Source organism: Polypterus senegalus, chromosome 8, assembly GCF_016835505.1.
Source record: "Polypterus senegalus isolate Bchr_013 chromosome 8, ASM1683550v1, whole genome shotgun sequence".
NCBI lineage: Eukaryota > Metazoa > Chordata > Cladistia > Polypteriformes > Polypteridae > Polypterus > Polypterus senegalus.
Window position 1 is genome coordinate 167,430,963 of NC_053161.1, and position 25,826 is coordinate 167,456,788.

The 25,826-nt window shown below is 40.1% G+C and overlaps 1 protein-coding gene across 1 annotated transcript in view; it reads left to right on the forward strand.

Moving 5' to 3' along the window:
• Positions 1 to 21,001, forward strand: part of LOC120534468 (zinc finger protein 271-like) — a 47,435-nt gene extending 26,434 nt beyond the window's left edge. Inside the window, exon 4 of the mRNA XM_039762067.1 lies at positions 19,722 to 21,001. Coding sequence (XP_039618001.1) covers positions 19,722 to 20,490 — 769 coding nt within the window. The 3' untranslated portion in view covers positions 20,491 to 21,001. The remainder of the gene's footprint in view (positions 1 to 19,721) is intronic.
• Positions 21,002 to 25,826: the final 4,825 nt, after the last annotated feature.

Here is a 25,826-nt window from a genome sequence, read left to right on the forward strand (position 1 = left end):
GCCGCCATATTGTGAGTGGCACTGCTGTGGAGTGAAGTAATGGATAAAGATGCCTCACACATGTGCTGCTTGGGATTGTACAAAGCGCTGTACGCTCCAAACCAGATCCCGGGGGATTACATTTCATAGGTAAGGCTGAACAATTGTTTTGGTTATATTTGGCCATTAGAAAATCCCGTTTTATAATCTTAACTTTAGCTGCGCCAGGCTAAGCTAGCAAAACTATGCATTTATGTGCTCAAGTGAGCCTCCAAACAATGTTTTGTCTAAATGTATTTAGTCACTAACTATGTAGATTGTTGTTAGCTGTTAACATTTCTCAAACTTTGAAGGTTTCCTAAAGAAATCCACCTCTGGAAGCAGTGGGAGGTAGCCCTTAGATGGGATTTTGAGAAAGCTGTCCTGTGATGTGTGCTGTGCTGGTTTGGTAACAGATACTGTACCGGCATCATATGATCAAAGCTACCACTTCTTCTTCTTCTTTCAGCTGCTCCTGTTAGGGATTGCCACAGCAGATCATCTTCTTCCATATCTTTCTGTTCTCTGCATCTTGTTCTGTTACGCCCATCACTTGCATGTCCTCTCTCACCACATCCATAAACCTTTGCTTAGGCCTTCCTCTTTTCCTTTTCCCTGGCAGCTCAATCCTTAGCATCCTTCTCTCAATATACCCAGCATCTCTCCTCTGCACATGTCCAAACCAACGCAATCTTGCCTTTCTGACTTTGTCTCCCAACCATCCAACTTGAGCTGACCCTCTAATGTACTCATTTCTAATCCTATCCATCCTCGTCACACCCAATGCAAATCTTAGCATCTTTAACTCTGCTACCTTCAGCTCTGTGCCCTGCTTTCTGGTCAGTGCCACCATCTCCAACCCATATAACATAGCTGGTCTCACTACCGTCCTGTAGACATTCCCTTTCACTCTTGCTGATAGATAGATAGATACTTTATTAATCCCAAGGGGAAATTCACATAATCCAGCAGCAGTATACTGATACAAAGAAACAATATTAAATTAAATAGTAATAAAAATGAAAAAAATTAAAATAAAATTAATGTTAGCATTTACTCCCCCGGGTGGAATTGAAGAGTCGCATAGTGTGGGGGAGGAATGATCTCCTCAGTCTGTCAGTGGAGCAGGACAGTGACAAAAGTCTGTCACTGAAGCTACTCCTCTGCCTGGAGATGACACTGTTAAGTGGATGCAGTGGATTCTTCATGATTGACAGGAGTTTGCTTAATGCCCGTCGCTCTGCCACAGATGTTAAACTGTCCAACTTTAATCCTACAATAGAGCCTGCCTTCTTAACAAGTTTGTCCAGGCGTGAGGCGTCTTTCATCTTTATGCTGCCACCCCAGCACACCACCGCGTAGAAGAGGGCACTTGCCACAACCGTCTGGTAGAATATCTGCAGCATCTTACTGCCGATGTTGAAGGATGCCAACCTTCTCAGAAAGTATAGTCTGCTCTGACCTTTCTTACATAGAGCATCAGTATTGGCAGTCCAATCCAATTTGTCATCCAGCTGCACTCCTAGATATTTAAACGTCTGCACCCTCTACACACAGTCACCTCTGATGATCACAGGGTCCATGAGGGGCCTAGGCCTCCTAAAATCCACCACCAGCTCCTTGGTCTTGCTGGTGTTAAGGTGTAAGTGGTCAGATACCCATCTGTCACAAATCACTCCTGACACTCTTCTCCACCCATTCCACCCTGCCAGCACTCTCTTCTTCACCTCTCTTTCACAATCCCCATTACTCTGTACTGTTGATCCCAAGTATTTAAACTCATCCACCTTAACCAACTGTACTCCCTGCATCCTCACCATTCCACTGACCTCCCTCTCATTTACACACATGTATTCTGTCTTGTTCCTACTGACTTTCATGCCTCTCCTCTGTAGAGCATATCTCCACCTCTCCAGGGTCTCCACAACCTGCTCCCTACTATCGCTACAGATCACAATGTCATCAGCAAACATCATAGTCCATGGGGACTCTTGTCTAATCTCGTCTGTCAACCTGTCCACCACCATTGCAAATAAGAAAGGGCTCAGAGCTGATCCCTGATGTAATCCCACCTCCACGTTGAATGCATCTGTCGCTCCTACCCCAGACCTCACCACTGTCACACTTCACCTTGTACATATCCTGTACAACTCTTACATACTTCTCTGCCACTCCTGACTTCCTCGTACAATACCACAGCTCCTCTCAAGGTACCCTGTCATATGCTTTCTCCAGGTCCACAAAGACGCAATGCAACTTGTTCTGGCCTTCTCTAAACTTCTCCATCAACATCCTCAGAGCAAACATTGCATCTGTGGTGCTCTTTCCTGGCATGAAACCATACTGCTGCTCACTAATCATCACCTCACTTCTTAACCTAGCTTCCACTACTCTTTCCCATAACTTCATGCTGTGGCTTATCAATTTTATTCCCCTGTAGTTACTGCAGCCCTGCACATCCCCCTTATTCTTAAATATCGGCACCAGTACACTTCTTCTGTCTCACCTCCTCCCTAAACTCAACCTTGCAGTCTTCCTTTTTCAACTTCCACCATTTGATCCTTGGCTCTGCCCTCACTCTCTTCCTCTTCTTGATCTCCATCGTCATCCAGTTCATCACTGTTTATCACTTCATCCAGCTCACTCCAGAAATCTTCTCTCTCACCCATTGCACACCCAATTTGTGGTGCATAGGCACTAACAACATTCATCATCACACCTCCAATTTCCAGCTTCATAATCATTACTCTGCCTGACACTCTTTTCACCTCCAAAACACTCTTGACATACTGTTCTTTCAAAATAATTCCTACCCCATTTTTCCTCCCATCCACACCATGAGAGAACAATTTGAATCCACCTCCAATCCACCTGGCCTTCCTCCCCTTCATTTAGTCTCTTGCACACACAATATATCAACCTTCCTTCTCTCCATCATATCTGCTAACTCTCCCCTTACCAGTCATACTGCCAACATTCAAAGTTCTTACCCTCAGTTCCACTCTCTTTACTTTCCTCCTCTCCTCCTGCCTCCGGACACGTCTCCCCCCACTTCTTCTTCTTCTTCTTCTTCGGCCAATGGTAGCCCAATTTCCGCCAGCACCCTGTTGGCTAACAGTGCTGGTGGCGGTTGTTGTTAACCCCGGGGCTTGACCGATCTGGCATGGAAATTTATATTGTTGTCCTCATATTGATTTGGCAAAAGTTTACACCAGATGCCCTTCCTGATGTAACCTTTCCCATTTATGCGGGCTTGGGACCAGCACAAAGAAACACACTGGTTTGCACATCCCTTGTGGCTGGGTTATCAAGGCTACCACTTGATCACATTAAAAAACAAAGGAGGTTTGATGATTCCTTCTGAGGTAACAGTCAAGGTGGTCAAAGTAGCTGAGCGTGTTATCCGAGAGTCGACATTAGGGCAAGCTGTCAGTGTATCTTTGATCAATCAGTTTGTTCAGGCTGAGATTGGTTCAGATGATCTGTTTTTTCTCAAGGAGCACACTGAGGAAACACAGTTTGAAATTGACAACCATCATTTCATGCTCATGTTAGTTGTGTCTGTCTTCCAAAAACTAAGGCTCCCACCATATTGCCACACTGAATACTCTCAAATTACAGGATCTGAGTGAGCAAGAGGAGTGTAAGTCTGTAGGAGATCAGTGAGGTAGGGGGAGCAAGACTGTGGAGAGCTTTAAATGTTTATAGCATAGAATTTTATAGAAGTTGTAAGCGATGGATACGTTTTTGTGGGATGCCAGATAGAATTGCATTACAATAATCTATACGTGAGGTGACTCGGGCATTAACCAATACTTCAGTACTGTGTTGCGTAAGAACAGGATGAAGTATAGAAATGTTTCAGAGATGGAAGAAGGCAGTCCGAGAAATGTTACTTATATGGGAGGAATTTAATAATAATAATAATAATTATTATTATCATTATTTAATAATTGCCATTATTAGTGTATAAATGGATATAAATAATTACATTTAAACGATTCGCCAAAATCTGTTGTATGTAAACGATACTGTTTTAAACGTTATTGTTTTTTCATCAAAAAACCCGGTTTCCACGTTTTCCTGTATTAGCTTAAATGGCACTGTTGCCACTCGCAATATGGCGAACGCGCTGACGTATCGTGTCTACTGGGAAACACACTGAATGCGGCGTCTACCTTTATATGTCTATGGGCTAATCAGCAGCAGCCTCGCTCTTCACCCGGAAATTCGTTTGGAGAAGTAGGCGGGAAGACGTGTCGTCACAATATCTCTAGAGAGCGCGCGCGCGTGTGTGTGCGCGCGACACTGAGATTTTGTAGCAGTAGGTTCACATTTAAATTACCTAGGGAACCAGTCGGGGTAAGTGAACGGATTTCGGCCTTTTATTTTGCAAGCTATCAGGCTTTCGTTATTTCCAGGTCCGGAGTGAGTGGCTTATTCGTCTCTATCGTCTGCTCGCACGACCTAAGCCGCCCGCGTACTCGTACTGCTCCCAGGCCCCCGGTGTTTTCGGCCGTCTACTCACGCGCTTTATCGGTTTTTCCCCCGTAGCCAGCCGGTGCTTAGCTGGTATCAATGGACATTGTGAGCTGTACGAGGCGGCGCTTCGATTCTTTGCGCATTCAGTGCGTTGTGCTTAGCCGGCCGTTAAAGACAGTCAGCGGGTAAAAATTGAATGAAGACCTGGTAGCCTGTGTCTCTGAGTGGAAGTGCCGGACGAGACCCAAGTGATATTAATGTAAATTGATCAGTAGTAACTAATAAAGTGTAGACATCACGTAATCATAGTTTGAAATAAAATTAAAATGTCATATAGTGAAATAAATTTGAGATAAAAGCATACATTTCTGTACTAAAGCCAAGTGCCTCCATAAAATTTAAAAAGCTTAATGGACTTTGGTGTGGACCGGTGGTGCAGTTCTACCTCGTAACTCCCAAAGACTGATTTTTTGAGTATATCGTCTATGTTGACCTTACACTTTTTTTAAAAAATTTTATTTATTATACACCTTGTCTGTATCGATTATTCTGCTGTTTTTCCAGTGTAACTCTTAAAATTGAATTACTGGGCAGCCTAAAGCAGTGGTTCTCAATATTTTTGGCCTCGGTTGCAGCCTTATTAATTTTTGTTTAATGACCCTTTATTAGCAGTGATTTTAATATAAATTAGCCATCGTTTTCCCTATGAATTGCACAAATGAACAAATAACAGTAAATACATTTTCCACAATTATACATGCATAATAAAGGAAGTGCACATGGTATTCCTTCAAAAGCAACTCAACACATGGGTGTTGAATCAAATGAATCACCGAGTCAAATTCAGTATCTGTTGAAATCAGGGATAAGTTAAGAGTGTGCAAAGTGGAATATGTTTTAGTTTGCAGGCAGCTGATTTGTCTAGTATTTTGCTGCACATACAGCATCTATTGCACACGGCAACCGGATCTGTTCTACAATTGTGCAAGCTTATTAAATAAATAATTTATTTATAAGTCAAATGATTTAATTCTGTATCATGATTGTTTTTCCAAATGCCTTTATAGTTTGGAAGGCTCATGCTTCCATGTGGTAGTACCACACCGTAATGGCCATTGCTCACGACGTTTCATAGTAAATGTAAATCTTTACCTCAGAAAATGTGGTTGTATATTCCTATTACATTCCTGATTAGTTCAGTTTAGTTTAAATTCCTTTTTGGAATGAATCTTTTGCGATTGATATAGAATTGGAAGAGTTCATAGTAGGTGATGCTGCAGGGTATTTGGGGAACTTGACCCACGGTTATTAGCCCTCCCAATGAAGCATGCAATACATAACAGTTTGTTTTCTTCTTGTCAAACTGGATGTCAGTCATTTCAGTTCCCCAGTATGCAGGTGCATCATGTTCCTTTGTCTTTTTGCAGAACTAGGAATTTCACAAGAATTGGTATTTTGTTATTAATTTAATACCAAAGTTCTGAAAACATAACAGTTTAATTTTTTCTACCGTATCCGTAGTACTGAGAAAGTCAGTACTGCACTTACGCAGTGGCACAATCAGTTTTATTTCTTAGAATACACTTACTGTACAGTATATCAAAAGAAGCTGTGCATTACAAGACACCTGAGGCTGGCCATTGAGAGGCTTCAAGTTTGTAAGCAAAATGAAGGATATGGAGACTATCAAAGGCTGTAGAGTGTTTCTTAAGTATGTGAAGTATGATGTCTTGAGTGCCTTATGAGGAACATTGGGTTGTTTTGCACTACAACAACATTTATTTATATAGCACATTTTCATACAAAAAGTAGTTCACAGTGCTTTACACAATGAAGAAAAGACAAATAAGAAATTAAAATAAGACAACATTAGTTAACATAGAAAAGGAGTAATGTCCGATGGCCTGGGTGGACAGAAAAAAAAAACACTCCAGACGGCTGGAGAAAAAAATAAAATCTGCAGGGGTTCCAGGCCACGAGACCACCCAGTCCCCTCTGGGCATTCTACCTAACATAAATGAAACAGTCCTCTTTGTAGTTAGGGTTCTCACGGAGTCACTTAATGTTGATGGTCATACAGACTTCTGGCTGTTAATCCATCCATCATTGTTGGAACATCACGGTGCTTTGAGTAGATAGTGGTGGCGCACTAAACAGGACATACCATTTTATGGCTGTAGGAAAGTGAATGTTTCCTTGATCAAGGGAAACTTTTTTTAAAACTGCCAAGTGTAATCTGCAGATTAATCTTACTGGCCTACTGAGATGCCATGAAACTTCTGTTCTGACATACAGAATGAAATGGCAAGGTCGAATGCCACATTAACATTATAGAAAATAAAAGCAGAACTGGTTGGAACTGCTGGCAGTTAATTTGCTCTTAAAGCTGGGGAGATCAAAGAGTCCAAGGAAGAGTTAACTTCAGCGTTTGCCAGGTTATTGGTACTAGAGTAAATCAGGGAGAGGGCTGTTGGATTTTTACTGATGACACGAGCACTTGTGACATATCAAACAAGATACCTGTACTAGAAGAACTCAAGCCACTACCATTAGACCCTTCTCTCTGTCTGCATCACTTTTATACACATTTCTGTACTTAACACTGAATTTTGAGAACAGATTCGAAATGGTGGGTTACCCTATTTAGTCAGAGTTCACCTTTTTCAAATTTATGGCCATTTAATGATATGCTGTGAAGCCAATATGGAACCAACCAAAAACAAACCAACTTTGAGATACCCTGAACTAGGTCTGAATGATATTGCAATAATTATAATTATTGCATATTTAATCTCATTGATAACAGTAATCGTATGTGATGGGTCATTTTTCAGAACTTTGTTTTAACTAATTTCTGTGTGTGTTTTAAAGCTTTTATTTCATCCTAAAAATGTACAGCCTGTTTGTGGTACCAAAATTGTGTCTTACTCTGTAAAGTGTCATTGACAGGCTGGGCTTATCTGGTGACATTGAGGAACTATAGATGAGTTTCATAGGAAACTATTCCTTTCCTGCACGTAGTGGCATCTTTTACCTGCTCTGTACCTCTGTGCTGGCCAGTATGGTGTGCTCAGCTAGTTACATTATTTCAAGAGAGCCCCACTGAATCACCAAGATGATTAAAAAGGCAGACTCAGTTACGGGATGCTCCCTGGACCTACTGGAGGTAGTAGTGGAGGAGAGGGTGAATACTAAACTAATTACCACTCTCTATGATTCACTGGCATTGAGTACTTCAGTAAAAGTGCACCAGGAAACTCTACTGGGCTACTTCAAATGAAGAACAATACACTTTTATAGTGCATCACTGAGTTTGCTCTCTTATCCTTACAAAAGTCTTTTTTTTCTGTCCATTATATTTGTGTCTTTCTAATGTATGTATGTGTGTATGGAGTGGTAGACTCGCAGAATTTTCTCAATGTCAAAAAAATGTTAATAGATTCTCTTATCAGAAACAGTTCTTGTATACCCTCGCTGGCCACTTTATTAGGTACACCCATCCAGCGTCTTGATAATGCAAATATCTAATCACATGACAGGAACTCAGTGCATTGGGCCTGTAGACGTTCTCCAGACGACCTGCTGAAGTTCAAACCAAGCATCAGAATGAGGAAGAAAAGTGATTTAGGTGACTTTCAATGTGGCATGGTTGTTGGTGCCAGACAGACTGGTCTGAGTATTTCAAAACCTGCTGATCTACTGGGATTTTCATGTTCAACTCTCTCTGGGGTTTTCCAAGGAATGGTCCAAAAAAGGGAGAATATCCAGTGAGTGGCAGTCTTCTGGGTGAAAATGCCTGGTTGAGGTCAGAGTGGAATGACTAGACCAGTTTGAGTCGGTAGGAACACGACAGTAACTCAAATAATCACTCATTAAAACTGATGTATGCAGAAGAGCATCTCTGAATGCACAACACATCGAACCTTGAGGCAGATGGGCTACAGCAACATGAGACCACACCAGGTGCCTCAACTGTCAGGTAAGAACAGGTAACAATGTCTACAATTCACACAAGAACACCAAAATTGGACAGTACAAGACAGGGAAAAATGTTGCTGGTCTGATGAGTCTAGATTTGTGCTGAGACATTCAGATGGCAAGGTCAGAATTTGGTGTCTGCAGCATGAAGGCATGGATCCATCTTGCCCTTTTATCAATGGCTCAGGCTGCTGCTGCTGGTGGTGGTGATGTAATGGTCTGGGAGATATTTTCTTGGCACACTTTGGACTCCTTGGTACCAACTGAGCATCGTTTAAATGCTACAGCCTAAGTGAGTATTGTTGCTGACCATGTCCATCTCTGTCTGATCCCAGTGTACCCATCTTCTGATGGCTACTTCCAGCATGATAGCACACCATGTCATAAAGCTCAAATCATCTCAAACTTGTTTCTTGAACATAACAATGAGTTCACTGTACTCAAATGGCATTCACAGTCACCAGATCTCAATCCAATAGAGCACCTTTTGAGATGTAGTGGAATGGGAGATTCGCATCATGGATGTGCAGCCCCCACATCTTCAACTGTGTAATGCTGCGATGTCAATATGGACTAATATCCCTGAGGATTGTTTCCAGCACCTTGTTAAATCTATGCCACAAAGAATTGTGGCAGTTCTGAAGGCAAAAGGGGGACCAGATAAAGTGGCTGGTGAGTGTAGTTAAACATCTTGGCCAGTACTGTTTATTTTAGTAGTCATTTTGTGGTAAATGTCGGCTTATTTTATTCTTTTAGACTGATACACAAGTGAAACTGCTTACTTATTACTAGTGGCATAACTAGAATTTTATGTTTCCAAAAGCAAAAATAAATACATTTAAATTACTACCATCAATAAGATACATTGAACATATAACCTACCACACTGCCCTTGGAACTGACTGTCAATGCAAAGCTAGACAGATAGTGAACAATTCATTAGATCTGTTTCTTGCTCAAGATGTGGCTTTTACTGGTAAATGTTTCATTGTTGGTTGTTAAACATTCAAATACAATACAATGGGTAGTCTCAGTACAACACTCCCACTAAACAATAAATACAAAAATACAATTATGTATGGGCGGCACAATGGCGCAGTGGTAGCGCTGCTGCCTCGCAGTTAGGGTCCTCCCTGCGTGGAGTTTGCATGTTCTCCCCGTGTCTGCGTGGGTTTCCTCCGGGCACTCCGGTTTCCTCCCACGATCCAAAGACATGCAGGTTAGGTGGATTGGTGATTCTAAATTGGGCTTGGTGTGTGGGTGTGTTTGTGTGTGTGTCCTGCGGTGGGTTGGCACCCTGCCCAGGATTGGTTCCTGCCTTGTGCCCTGTGTTGGCTGGGATTGGCTCCAGCGGACCCCCGTGACCCTGTATTCGGATTCAGCGGGTTAGCAAATGGATGGATGGACAATTATGTATAAATCATTTAACTGTGGCAGTTGAATATCTTGACAAGCATTTATAAAACAATTATTTAAATTTGCTAAGGCATAACATGAAAGAGCTGATGACACACTATTACTAAAACTTTACCAAACTGCTTAATTAGAATGGTGACCTGAACAAACTTAACTAACAAAGCAATACTTGAAACGATTTCTAGGCGGCAAGTTTCAAACACATGTGAACAGAAACTGATTCTGACTACTAATCATTAATATACTGTAAAGTTTTATAGAGGTGTAGGAATAAGATTAACCTTTTCATTCCAGTGTCAACAGGGCAAGCATGTTAATAATAAATAAAGCCTTGTGAAACAAATGCTATTGCCATGAGCCCCCAGTACCATGGACTCAATTGCAACTGCTGTACCCACATTTCCTAAAAACCGTGTCAGTGTTCATGATGTGCAGCTTCCAGCAGACTGGGTGCATTAAATATTGCTAGCAATAATGCCATAAATTAATGGTGGTGGGTTTGTATTTAACAAATAATCTAAAAAAGATCAGTACATTTAATATCAATTAAAAGTAAAGTAGTAGTAAATAGTTATTTATTTATTTTTTTTAGCCATACCCAATTACAATCTATTTGAAGGAGCCAATTCTAACATGTTAAAATCGACTTGGGTAGAATAAAATGTTAATACATAATATGTTAAAATAATGTTAATACACATACTGTACATAATTAGACACTGATATCTAACTATCATTAAAATGTCAGTGGAACATTTTTACTCAGAAGAGAACTGTGTCCTTATTATTGGTTTTATCTCATGCTGGTTAGCTGATTGTATTTGAAAGCAACAACCCTTAATCCAAAAGTTAAGAAGGAGTGATACAATATAGAAAGGCAACACTAACAGTTCCTTCTGTCATTTGCAAAGGAGTCCAAAAGTTTATCTGCCAGCACTCTTGTTGATGGTTGATCGTCACACGTGTTCATGTAACTCCTATTAAGAAATTGTTGTCCTAAAAGTTGTCGGCTATTGTGCATATTGTTAAGAAGAAGGACACTACCGAAAGGCCAAATGAAGCTCCTGGAAATGACTTGAGTATTATTTGTCATGTTTAACAATTGAATATCCTTAATCAAATAAAAACAAAGACCATTGGACTGTGGATTTTTTGCACAGTACATTAACTTTTGTTAATGCGGAAGCTGCTGAAATTGGAAACTTTTTTTTTTTTTTGTCAGAAAACTACATGCAATTTTATTGTGTAATGTAGCTGCAGAACAGGAAAGTAGGCATTGTTTACCTTGAAAACTTGGCTTAGGTTTAAATAAGTGAGCTTTGAGTTGATTGGCCTGTTTTTGTTTAAATTGGTCTAATGTTCTTTATTTCCAGTGAGTTTTTAAAGTATGTGAAAACAAAGGTGAATGTAACATTGACCTTTCTGTGATCTACATATTTGCTTTAGTACAAGTTGTTCAGGGAATCTGCTCGCTTGGGTGTAATTTGACTGCTGCTGAACTGGTCCATTTGGTCAAAGCAGTCTGTAGTGGCTCGTTCAGATTGCCTTCACTGCTGCTTCTCACTTTTTATGCACTTCACCTATTAGTGCTGCTTTGAATGCTGCACTTTAAGAAAATATGTAAATAAAGTTTAAAGGTTTTACTCACTCAATCATAAGAAATGATTAGACACAATCAGTCATTGAAGTATTGATTGCTGTGGTAGGTAATAGCTTACAGACAAAATTAAGGCAAAACTTTGCAGATGTATTTTCAAAGCTCCCCTATCGACATAGTTTAGTAGAATATCTAAACTGTCTGAATGATTAAAACAATTATGTGTTTAGGTGTATTTCAGGCTGAACTATTTTTTTTTTTTAATTATTTCCACACAGAGAGAAGAAGCTACTATTTCCTGCAATGCTAGCATAGATGTGACAGAGGAGATCTGCTGAGCAGACATGGATTTCATGGAGAAAACTGCAGTGAATATTAAGGAGGAGGTAGAGGTCTGTGAATGGCAATATTTGTACCATCAACAGGAGAGTTTGGGCATTAAAGATGAGGGCTTTGAATGGGGAATAGTGGGGATTAAGGATGAGATCGACAAGAAGCCTTTCATCAGTGATAGGCAAGAATATAAAATTATAGACAGGGTCAAGAAAGAAGATCATCGGTCAGATTCTGGATGTCAAGGAGGAGGCAGAGATGGGTTAGTCTCCCCTCAGAGTCGGCCATCTTCTGCAGAACACTGTACAGAAGGTAAGTAGAAACTGAAGGTAAACATATAGGGGTGCCAAACAGTCGATACACCCTGATTGAAGCTTGTGCTGTTGTGTGGGCTGAATATCAAACTTTTTTTTTTTTTCTTTTCTATCAGATGTCTCTCATCTTCAATACAATCTTTTAACAACAGTATTCAGAACTTGATTTTTGGAAATGGTTTTATGCCCATTTAAAAAATTCTACTTAGTTTATTTTAATAAAGTAGAAAAATCCTACCACTTTTTCAAGTAAAAACATACTTTAAGTATTTCAGCTTTACTGCCATAATAGGATTAGGTGTGACCTAAAAGTACACAGTTCAGGAATGCTTTGAGAGCTTGTCGTGACCAATCAATTGTCTGTTTACTGCATGGTGAGATTTTTCACCTTCTAAATAAAGCACTATGCACAGCTGTGGTAAAGGAACAGAGACTTCTGTTTTATACTAGGATTGGTATAAACATGACTACATTTGTCTGACCAGCCATTTGTTTTCTAACCACCTCAGGGTCACTAGGGTGCCGGGCCTATACCTGCTTTACTGGGAGTAAGAAAGGCTCCAATCCTGGATGGGACGATAACCTTGCATACATCTGACTACAGATCATTCCAAAAGAAAGTAGTATTTAGTGTTTCAAAATGTGCAGTTAGCTGGGCTACTGAAACAGCATACTTAATTCCTTGTAGGATTAGGGGTGCATACAGATTCAAAGGCTGGGGGACCAACTTGTTACTCCCTGTTTAAAGAACAAACATGAATTATACAATCCGTCAAATACTCTGCTACTGCTGTTAATAATTGTACTGCTGTTCAGTGAAGTGGGTCAATGTAGCAGTCTCGCTCTTTATCTTTTCTCCAGATGAGTCCAAAAATGAAGACCCTGACTTCTGTCTGATGGCTCTCTTTATATCCCTTGGCCAGGTAGGGATGGGGCTCTGGAGGATTTTGCGGTGTGTTCAGGCCCCCTTGGAAATGCTTAGGGAAAAGATAATGTGGTTAATAACCGAACCCCCCTCTTTCCATAGTGGTATCACTTTTTCCATATAAGAGCCATAATGATTCCACTATGTACATTTGTGTGACGCCATGAAAATAAATTAGCAAACACTAAATTTGCATCATTTTTTGGGTTTTTGAAACTAAAGTAATGTTTATTATCATTATTAACAACTAAAATGTGACTAAAGTACACACAGCACATTTTTGAATGGTCCAGGACTGAATAACCAGTGTTTATCTCATTAAGAAACTAATATTAGACATGTTGTTTGGGGAGGGAGGGGGGGTATTCATTTTTGTTAACTAAAACAAAATAATGTTTGAAAACTAAGAATAAGTGAAAAGACAAATACATAATCAAGGGGCCCCATACAACATTTCCTCTGCATCGCTCCATGTTACACTCTAGTAGCTTAGACAAGAGCATGAATTTATGCCTGCATGCAAGTGGCACACTTGCTGTCTGCTTTAAAATTGAACCCTTACAGCAATTCGTATATGTATTAATTGTGATCCGATCACTGATCCCCTATCACATCATCATCTGGCAAAATGCGGCATAACAAATGAAACGTCAAATTATTCAGTGACAGTAAACTAACTGTCTGATTTGAAACGGCAACTTACTCAAGTTTAGAACTTCTGATTGCTCAGGTGGTAAAAGACAACCCACTATAGCACACTATCAAAGGTAGATGGCAATGCATTACGTTTACAAACTCACACTGGAGTTTGGTTTTTGGGAAAAAATGAATTTTTCAGATTTGTACCTTTTTGTTATTTTTCTTGTTTAGGCACATTTTGTGTTATATATATATATATATATATATATATATATATAATGATTTTATGTGTTTGAAGGATGGTGCTATTTTTAAAGCTCAGTGTCCCCATCACTGCACTGGGATCCACATTCAAAACACAGGGTAAGCATCACCTGCAGGCCTCGCCAACACCTTTTCTAGCAGCAACCCAAGCTTCTTCTAGATGATCACCCAACAAAGTACTAGCCGGGCCAGAACATGCTTAGCTTCGGGTGGAAGACCTCTTCTGAAGTGCGTGGAGGTATGACTGTTGGATCACACTCAATTCCTGAAATCTGTTTATTCGTCCATGTGTTCTGGAGTAAATGAAGTCTGTCCAGTTTAGGCTCCCAGGCAGCTTCCAGAGAGAATGGAGTGTCAGGCCTTTGTAGGACTCGAACCAAACCGCGCACATACCAAAGTAGAAATGAGATTGATTTGACCAAGGATGCTGTGAGCAATCAGATAGCAGAATCCTATAAATAGTTCAGTTTGAATCCAGTCATTTACTTGGAGGAGACCACGGTTCAAGCCCTGGGTGCTCCCTGCATGGAGTTTCCATGTTCACACTGTGTCCTTGTGGGTTATCTTTTAAGTGCTAAGGTTTCCTGCCACCATCCAGAGATATGCAAGGCATGTTGATTGGTTATGTTAAATTGGCCCTGATGTGTTTGCGTGAAAGTGTGTTCACCCTCAGATGAACATAAGTCCCATCCACATTTTATTCCTGCTTTGTGCCAGATGCCTAACTAACCCATGACCATGCCCTTGATAAGTGGACTTGGGGGAAAAATATATGGATAAATGGATAGTTGTGCCCTTATTTTAGAGCTTCAGGGGCTCCAACTTCATTTTTAACCTTGTTACAGTGGGTTTGTTTTTGTGGTTCCATTCCTCTGCCTGAGTGTGTCCAGTGAAGCACGGGGCTATTTAATGACTTCCATGGGCTCTTTGCTGCAGAAATTGGAATTAGAAATTCTTGATATACATGGAAAAACTTAATTTCTATTTCTGTTATTGACACAGTTCAAGTGGTGACTTCAAAAGTACTTAACCAAAGTTAGATTAATTCCCAGAGAAAAATACACTGCCTGAGTTTGGGAATAGATGGATTTGTCCGCAAATATCACAAATCAATCACTTGAACGAGTAAATGTGTGCGGTGATGTCGCTTCTTGAAAAAGAAAAATCAAGTTCTTTAAAGATTAAAGGTTAAAGTGACAACAGAACATAATAGTTATTGGTTTCTTGAATTTCCTGACACTGGAAGCCTTGAACCAATCTAAGAGTCTGAGGCATAGCAACACCCAGTTGTCCACCAATCTGCAAATGAGAAGATGCTGCTGCTAGAAAGTTGGCTTTTTTGAAAAGAAACCATATTTCTTCTGCAGTTTAGATTGCAAATGTGGAGGCTGTACAGCTTAGCAACATTCTGATTTTAATCTATAAAACCTGTGAAAATAAGCACGTCTTAACTAAAATGTTTCTGGGCTTTTTCCACATTCTCAAGTCCATGCAGAAAGGCAGATGAACATCCAACTGCCCTCGCTGTTTGCAGTTTGTGTTGTCTCCACGCATGGTCACTTTCAGAAGCCATTTGAACCTGGAACCATTGATAATGTACCCAAGGATGAGCTGGGCAAATTGGGACCATAGTTAGCAAGGGGTGATGCAAAGTGTTTTCCTGCGTTTTATTTCAAAGACAGTGTCCAAAGGTGCAGTGTTTCAGAAAAATAATCAATAAATAATCCAATAAAATCAAGTTCATAGTGATGGTTAAAAAGTTAAATAACGGCAACATTCATTTATATAGCAAATTTTCATACAGAAAATGTAGTTCAAAGTGCTTTATAAGACGTCAAAGATAAAGTTGCATGAAAAATTAAGATTAAACAATAATATTTAAGAAAAGGAAAAGGTAAGGTCAGATGACTGTGAGGACCAAAAAAAAAAAACCAAATTCAGTTAGGCTGCGGGAAAAAAATACAGGGGTTCCAAGGATAAAAGACTGCCCACTACCCACTGGCTATGAATATCTATCAATATATATCCATAAAAGGGAGCTATAAACATGGGGCAGGAAACTGTTCTAAAGTCTCTAAATTCCACTTGCATCCTTATAAAAACTCGACATCTCCTCTGCTTACCCCAAATGGGATCCTGCAGCCAGAGGAGATGTATTTCCAACAGGCACAGCCAATGCAGAGCTTTTCTCATCCAAATCCCGTTGCCACTCCCTGGCCTTACTACACGAGAGCCCCCGAGTGACAGATCACCCCAGCTACCACAAGATGCTCAACTGAAGTGAACCTTTTCAGCCCTCTGGAGCGCCGGCCATGCGCTCCTGAGCCTTCAGAACTCTGTAACTAGCTGCCTGTCTCCTTTCTACCACACGCTAGCATCTCCCTATAATATTGTCTCTGTTATTCTTTCCTTTAACCCCCTTCTCTCTCTTTCTTCTCTACCCATTTATGCCATATGGACTCACTTTATAGGGCCAATTGGGTGCAGGTGTTGTCCTCCACATGCATCGAGGTGTGAATGAAGCACTTGACAGACCCGCTTGCATTTGCCTGTGAATGCACGATGGGCCTGTCACCCCATGATCTTCGTGTACACGCTTGCAAGTTCACTTGCACCCACCTTGAGCCTGCATGCTCTGAGACACCCGATTATTTATTTAAAATATTGAATACCACAAACCTCTCCTCACACGCGTATTGCCGGAGGTGAGGGCCCTAGAAGTGCAACTTGCAAGTTCTCCTGAATGCTGCTTAGGAATGTGTGTGTGTAGTGTAACATTATTCTCCCATTTCTTCTCTTCACCCCCTTTTGTCTGAAACAGAGTTTTAGTTTTTTAATTGTTTTGCATAAGATTGAATTAAATTGTTGTTGTACAGAACCTTTTGCAGATGGGTTATTAACTGTGCACTTGCGTGTTAACCTACTTATTAAGGCATCTAGTAGGTTTCTTTTGAAAAAGGGAAAAATTGCCTACAAGCCTAATAATAATAATAATAATAATAATAATAAAGCATTTTACATGTATAGCACTTTTCCCATGCTCCGAGCGCTTAACATCAGGAATTTAAAATGATCAGCCAGATTTACATACATACAGTATTTTCAGCCATGCCCGTCACTGGTTTTGTAAAAAAAAAATAAATGTTTAAATGGGGTGATGGCAATAACAAGCAAGGGGCATTTAAAAAGCTCATTGTGCAGTTGTTGCCCCTTCAGAACATAAGTGTTACAGGAAACTTTAACTTATAATTATTTAATTTTCTGTGGTTGTAAAAGTATAGAATATTGTTTTTTTACCCGAGTCTTGCCTTTAACAGATAGGAGTTGCCAGTATCCTGCATTATTTCAGTTGATATCATTTATACTTTACAAACATTATTAAGCCTACAGTTTCCAAATATGCCTAGTACAGTACAGTATATTCATGATATCTATGAATAACATCAATCTCAATATAAAATGATTTTTTAAAAATACATGTGAAGTAAGAGTGGATCCATTGTAACACTCGGGTCTAAAACCACACTAAAGTCTAATGGTAGTGCTGCTCCTTCACAGTAAGGAGATCAAGGGTTTACATCCTGCATCCTCCTTGTGTGGAGTTTGCAAGGCGTTTTGAGGTGTGAGAAAAGTGCAATGTAAATGTAAAGAAATTACTATTATTGTTATTACTAGGGGATTTGTTTCACTTGCCAATCCCACCCCTTTTCTGCGCTATGCACCAGCCACTTTGCGTCTTTGCCGCTCGCGTTGTGAAGAGTGGGGCTGAACGCACCCCAAGGAGACATAGTCTCTCCTCCGAAACCCCCTCTTCAATGGTGACACAATGGAAAACAAATAGTTGTTTTTTTTTTAAACCTCCTCTTTGCTCGATCAGCTGCTGGCTTGCTGCTCCTGCTGCTGTACCACATGATGTGCAGCTCACACGGTACTTCAAACATTTAAAAGCTTCTACAGTAGCTGTCCTACTGTTTGTGTTTTATTTCCGGCCCTGGATGTGGTGATATCTCTTGACTCAAAGTCTCGTCTCAAGGGATGCGAGTTCTTGATATTTGTTAGTTTATAATTTGAATTCACGGAATAAAAAATGAAAATCTAACAGCATCACATTAAAGTTTGATAAATTCTGAAATAGAAGGATACCAAACATGTATGTATGTATGTTTTTTGTTTTTGTTTGTTAATAAGCCCGATTTCAAGGGTGAGAAAAAACATCACATAAAATCGTTGCACTTTTAGGCTTAGGATTTATATAGGGTGGTCCAGATCTAATTATGCAATTTTCATTACACTATAACTTATTAAGTTTATTACATAGAAAATCACTCGAAAAATCCCGGACCATCGAGAAGTGAGTGAACTGACGACATGAAGAATCGTCTTCACGCCAAACTGGAATCATCCCCACATAAATCAAAGTCATCGAGACGATCTGGATCTGCATAATAAGATCTGGACCACCCTGTATATAAATCATATATATATATATATATATATATATATATATATAGAGAGAGAGAGAGAGAGAGAAGATTATTACTGCTGTTGTTAATAATGATTTGGTTTTGTTTTAGGTTGTACTGTTAAGACCAAGTTTATTTTATATCCATTATTATTCAAATGTTTTTACTTTACAGCCTTTTTGACTTGGATTTTTTATTGATAATTATGTTTGTTTTCTAGTTCTAGCTTTTTTCCATGTTATGTTTTTAAATTCTATGAATCAAATTATTCAGTAAATATTTGAATGCAACACATTTAGATTCTTATTTGAATTATTTGGGGGGATAAAGGTCATTAGATTTATTGAAAAATAGCTGATAGATTAATCATTTACAAAATATTTTTTTCTAGCAACCTTATGTGAGTAAATCAAAGCTAATAAAATGTGACAAACTAAAAGCTAATTGCTGCAAAAGAAATAAAAACAGAAAATGGAATGTAATACAAAATAAAACTAAAAAATGTAATGAAAACCTAAAAAAAACTTGCTTATAACAGCAAAACGCAAACCTGATAGTGATTTTTTTTTTTTTTTACACAAACATGGTGTGAATTAATTTTATTTCTCTGTGTATTTACCAAATTAAATAACATTCATATAAAACTGAACTTTATTAAAAGTATTTTAATTTCTTACAATATTTTGTTACATTGTTCATCTACACTCTAGCACTGACTCTTTTTACAGCTCTACTAACCACACAAAAGGCACTGCAGAGTCCCCATAAGACCATAACAATTAAAACCTGATTTCTGTGTCTTGTCAACATTGTTCCAAGTTCTATATTTCTTTGGTACTTAGGACCACAAACATACCAAAGTGTATAGTAAATTGGTGAGAATCAAAATAAAGTCCTATTGTCCTGTTGTGTGTGTATGTTTTTTTTATTCTTATCTATGCCTGATTTATGCCAAATGGCAGTCACTTGTGCAAACTTTGTCAATCGCTATTACTAACAATTGTGATTTTTTTTTCATGTCTATCTGCAGATAAGCAGGAGAGTTCCAGCTTTTCCTCATCTTTATCTGCTCAGATGCATCTTCATGACAGACCACAGCAGACACTGCAACATGAAAATATGAAAAAATCCGCATCTGGATCAGACATTTTGACATTGGGTTGTTTACAGTTGAGTTCTTGGCCTGTTGTGAAACAATCACGCTTAGACACAGTTAACACCTGCCATGAGAAAAGTAAAAGTTTAAAAAGCAACTCTGAACAAAAGGGAGACCAGTTGAACCATTCAAAGCCGAAGCCATATGGCTGTCCTGAGTGTGGAAAACAGTTTTCAAGAAAAGACCATCTGGCAACCCATAAAAGAATTCACACTGGAGAGAAGCCATACTGCTGTTCTGAATGTGGAAAACGATTCTCCAGCAGCAGCAGTCTTAACACCCACATGAGGACTCACATTGAAGTGAAGCCCTACAGCTGCTCCGAATGTGGTAAAGCATTTTCAAAAAGAGACCATCTTGAGACCCACACAAGAATTCATACTGGAGAGAAACCATACTGCTGTTCTGAATGTGGTAAGAGCTTCTGTGACCGAGGCAGTCTTAACACCCACACGAGGACTCACACTGGAGAGAAGCCATATTGCTGCACTGAATGTGGGAAACAGTTTTCAAGGAGGAATCACCTTCAGACTCACAAAAGGATTCACACTGGTGAGAAACCCTTTCCCTGTTCTGAATGTGGCAAACAATTTTCCAAAAGAGACCATCTGGAGATCCATAAAAGAATTCACACAGGCGAGAAGCCGTATTCTTGTTCTGATTGTGGAAAAAGAGTATCACAAATGAGCCATCTCCAGACCCACAAAAGAATCCATACAGGAGAAAGACCCTATTGTTGTTCTGTGTGTGACAAGAGATTCTCAACCATGAGCCATCTTCAGACCCACGTACGAATTCATACTGGAGAGAAACCATACAGTTGTATTGAATGTGGCAAAAGATTCTCTGACAGGAGCAGTCTTAACAGCCACAAGAGAACTCACATTGGAGAGAAATGGAAATAGAAACTATGGAAAACACAATAAATGTGGAATGTGCCGATTTGCAAGGTAGTGATTGCTGAAAGTTTTATATCCTGTGACAGATAGTGGGCGTCACTGAGCCTCAAGCCTCGGAAACAACTGACACACAGAACAAACAGATGCATTTATTACAAAATAACTCGCAACAGGTTTCTTTAAGGTCACACAAGTACCAGTAAACACAGTAGTCTTCTTGCTTTCCTCCTTCCATCCCGTCTCTGTCCATCCACTTTAAAGAAAGTCATCTGACCTTCTGCGGTATGTCAGACCTGAGTGTAATTCTGGTACCAGGACTTAACCTGAAGCAAGGACTCCGGGTCTGGGCGAAGTCCTGTAAAGTAAACCTCATGAATCCCTGTAGCACACCTTAGCGACTCCCATGAAACCCAGCAGGGTGGACTCTCAGCACAATTCCCATCATGCCCTGCATGGTTTCCCATGTGGTTACTGGGATGCTACCACCTAGTGAATGGAGGATGAAAATATCCAAATTTAGGTGCCAAACCCCCAACTCCCCCAATTACTCCCTTATCTTGTCCTCCTGTCCGAGTAAGAGCCCCATACTCATTCCAGCTGGGATGCCAGATAATCCTGTGTAGCACTTACAGTCCAAAGAAACAGTAAACTTGCCTGATTCCTAGTCACTAAATATTGGCACAACAAAAAAAAAAATACATAAAGCAACCAGGAGTAGAGGGAGAGTGAAACCACCGCCCAAACAGAGTAAAGGAAAATGAGGAGGTACTAGTCACGTGGGACACACCAATCCCAACAAAATAAATACCAGGAAATGTATTTTATGTTTTGTAACCTCGTCCTGAAACACTTGTTTACAAACAGTCTGCCAGAGTGCTGTTTACTCGATTATGTTGACCTCTTTTCTAAGTTGCCTTGGGTAAAAGTGTCTACTATGTGAATGAATGTATATGAAATCCACATGAAAATACAGTAGATGTGAAACAAGGACCACCAAAATTATGTCACTAATACAGGGGTCCACAGAAATTAACAAAGAATTTCCAGGTGCAAGTAGACAGCCTGCTGATTAGTATCACTCCTATAAACTGCAAAAAGAGGCATGAATGAGGGCAATGCAGGTACAGTACTATGTGAAGCTCTTACAGCGATCTGTAAAAACTGTAACAGCATCTCATGAGTAATGAGTGAGTTTTACCCCAATCTTAATGATGCACAAGACAAACCCTAATGGACAAATTAACCCTAAGAGGTAGCCTAAAAATGAACTACCAAACAAGAATTCCTACTGGGAAGAAGTGATATTGCTGTTTTGAATGTGGTAAGCAATTTTCTTTCAAATGTACAGTTAGCAGCCACATCACTACAAAAGCTGGACAGAAGTCATTTTGCTGTTTGAATTGTCAGAGGGCTTCAGCAGAGCGTGAAAAACAATACAACAATGGAAACAAATTGTAAGGAATGGCTGGGGTTTCTTGTAATGGACATCTAATCAAGCATAAGTTGTAATTGTTGTGTTAGTACACACATTTATATTGCATTGTTTGAATATCTCTGTGGTTTGCTCTTGCCAATGAACTTGAATGAAAACGATAAAGTTGTCATATATTTGAAAAACTGTTTTAGTATATTATCATCAATGATTTCTGATGTTTAGTATTCATTTTGTTTTACAAAGTTACATATCTGTTTCTTGGAAGAGCTATATGTGTATACCTTGGGGCTGTTCCACGAAGCGAGTTTATAAAATCGAGGATTATTTGTAATAGCCTCGCTTGAGTTAGCCTAACAGTTCACTTCAGGCTCATTGAGTTCCACGAACAAAATTCAGGTGTATTTAATCTCCGCTAATTCAAGCCAAGCTTGATAAGCGAGGCCCGTGCGCGTCCACGCGATATAAAAGGCAGCCTTGTTAATCGATGCTGGATAAGTAAGAATGGAAACTAAGGAAAGAGCTGCGTTTTTTTCGCAGGCGGAGCAAGAATTATTATTACAAGCCTATGAGGACTACAAAGCTATAATAATTAGAAAGGGGAACAGGAGCTGTATTATCAAAGCTCGTGAGGCTGCATGGCAGAAAATAGCTGACAAGTTAAATGCGTAAGAACATGATTTTAGTAACTTTTGTGTTAAGGATGTCAGACTATTTAACAACTAAATGAGAACAGTTTCAAGCCTTCAAAATGTATAGTCATTAAAATTTCCTTTTACATATGCATTTTGTTACCAGTTGTAAGGTACTTTAAACTGCACAGGCTACTACAATGTCACACGCTCTGTCTGGTGTAACTCGGAGATGCCGCAGGCATGCAGTTAAACCTGGATTTTAACTGTCCAAATGTCATTTCAATGCGTGCCCTTGTCTTACAATGGGCATGTTTGAAATGTCTTTCTCCTTGTGTTGCAGGATCTGTATTATGGTGTGAGAAGAAACGGTAGACATGGGTATCCTCTGTCACCAAGCAGCACACCAGGAAAAATTCCTATAATGGAAAGTAGACACATTAGATTGTAGTATAATAAACTATAGTATATCTGTGAATTTTAGTTGACTTGCCTTGTCTGAGGCTTTGAGCCAGTGAAGACTCGCGAAAATTTCTAGCATCATGTACTGATCCTGGCCATTTTGCCACAATGTTTGAAATTAGATGTTCAGCAGTGCATACCATCTGAAACATTTTAGGAAATGGTAATGACATACATTGCTAATGTTGGACGACTACACTTTCACCTCTTGTATATAAATGTGAGATATTCTCAGTACTTACCTGTACATTAATACTGTGATATGATTTGCGGTTTATGTAATCAGGCTCTGTTGGACCTGCTGGAGCCTTTATCCTCACGTGTGTACAGTCAATGGCTCCAATGACGTTAGGAAAGCCTGACAAATTAAATTCAGTTACTTATCAGGTAATGATTTATGTGCTGTAAATGAGTAGATGTTTAAAGATTAAGCACCATTAATTCCAAAGAAGGTTTCCTTAATGGCAAGGATTCCTCGGTGGCCAGGAAAGGTAATGAATATATTTAAAAAGGACTTTAATGCAACGCAAACCTTCCTGATTTCACGGCACACTGTAGCTTTGCTTAAATGTTCAGCATCCCCCACACTGTACAGAAATGAACCACTGGCAAAATAACGCAAAGCGATACACAAAGACTGTGCAACCGTAAGGGCTTTAGAGCGACGTGTTTTTAGAAGTGTAAGGTTCCAATAACCGACACAAATATGCAATACTGTGTCTACTAAATCTATAGCGCTCGTATAAATAATCATCCGCAAAATGCAACGGATCTATCCTGGGCCGAAGTAATTGTGAAACCTGTTGCCTTAAAGCTCTACGAATGAGCCTCGCTCCCTCATCAACTGGATTATGAATAAATGGGCACGCCATGGTTATTCATGTAAAAGCCTTCAATGCACTCCTTGTCATTTTATACTTTCTAAGTAATTAGAATCGCCTGCATGTAATCTGTAATAATTTTATATTGGAGGGTCGATGTGTGCGAAAGAGGGAGAGAACAGCAGCAGAATAATCCCAGCCCCGCAGAATGTCGTGCTGTGACATCACATGGCTTGTCCAATCATATTCATCAAGCTAAGCTAAGCTTCACAACTAACCTGCCACGGAGCAGGCTTGTCCAAGAGCATATGTTGGCATAGTAATTAAGCGGAGCTTCAGGTTAGCCTCGTTCGTGGAACCGACTTTCGAGAAATTAAGCCGGGATTATCGAAATAAGCCTGGATTTTGAGTTTAGTTTGCTTCATGGAACAGCCCCCTTGTGTGTGTTTATTTATTTATTTATTTATTTATATATATAAGTACATACCTAGTGTGGCTGACGGCTAGGGACCTTGCCCTGTCCAGGACGCCTGGATCAGGGAAGGACCGGAAAGGGGGGCAATATCTTCCCTGGACGCAAGAGGGTAGCCCCTCTGATTTCCATCAAGGACCACGGATGCGGAGCTTGGAAGCTCAACCCTGTGGGGGGTCCGTGGCCCAAGGGGCTGCCTGGATGGTTCCTGAGGCCTGAAGGACATAGCCTCTGCCACACCAGTAAGTGCTACCTCTCCAGGAAACTGTGTATGCCCGGAGTGCTTCCGGGTGCAAGGGCAGCACTTCCACCGCACCAGGAAGTGCTGCTGGAAGACCATCATCAAGCACCTGGAGCACATCCGGGGCATGATAAAAAAAGGGCCACCTCCCTCCCTTCGAGGAGCCAGAGTCGGGAGGAGAAAGACGGAGCTTACAAGGGAGGAGTGGAGGAGGCCAAGAAGAGAGAGAAAGACTGAGGAGCAATGTGTGAGTGCATGGAACCACTGTACATAATTGAAGAAATAAATAGCGTGTGTTTTGGACACTGGTGTTGCGTCTGTCTGTGGCCGGGCTAGCTTTTAGAATACATACATGCAGTCATGTGCCAAGTTACAGCTCCATTTGGGACGAGCCATATGTTAGTCCTGAAGTGTTCTGGTCATTGCAGTTGAGACTCCGTGGGTCTGGTGTGCTTCACAGGTACACGTACTTTAACTACCGGTATGAGAAGCACAAACTGATCATGTCCCAGCAGCTCCCGGCCGGGTCTGTGTAAGGCGCCACTGAATCTCGCTGCCAGTGGGTCATGGGTTGCAGTTGTTGGTTTGGCAATGTGTTTCTTTGTTTTTAAGTGAGCTAAGTGGGCAATTTACAATTACTGCTAGTGCGTTATCAATGAATTTAAAAAGGCAATACTTGGGTGTGTAACCATGAAGGTTAAGAAACGCTGGTGTAAGGAAGGCGGTGTGGGCCAAATACAAAAGAATTAGCCCTGTAGAGCAGTGCCAGTCCAAATAAACTTTGAAGGACCCTACAAGAGTCAGAAATCCTGTCAAATAATAAAATCACTGGTTTGGGCAACTTCTAGAATATTTTTACCCTGTTGTTTTCCTATGACCCTCGGCTGTAAGTATGAATTGCCTCAACTTGGCTGGCTATAAATCAATGCATCACTTTATAGACAGAGGACATTTAAAGTGTTGGGGTACCACCCTGGTAAAATCCTGCTTAATAAACTCAAATCTAAAGTACATCAGGTAAAAGAATGATGACCTCAGACTTGATTCATAAGAACCAAAGAAATGTGACAAATGAGAGGTTTAGCTAATAGCTAAGCTGTCCTAATATCTCATCCAGATACTTCTTAAAAATTGTCAAGGGCTTCTGCTTCTCCATGTCTTGGTAGTTTTCTCCAGATTTCCATAATTCTGCGTAGAGAATGTTTCCTGGCTTTTTTTCCTTGGTGCACTTCACTTTAAATGCCACTGGTGTCCTTAAGTACACGATTAACTGTTAAGTTGA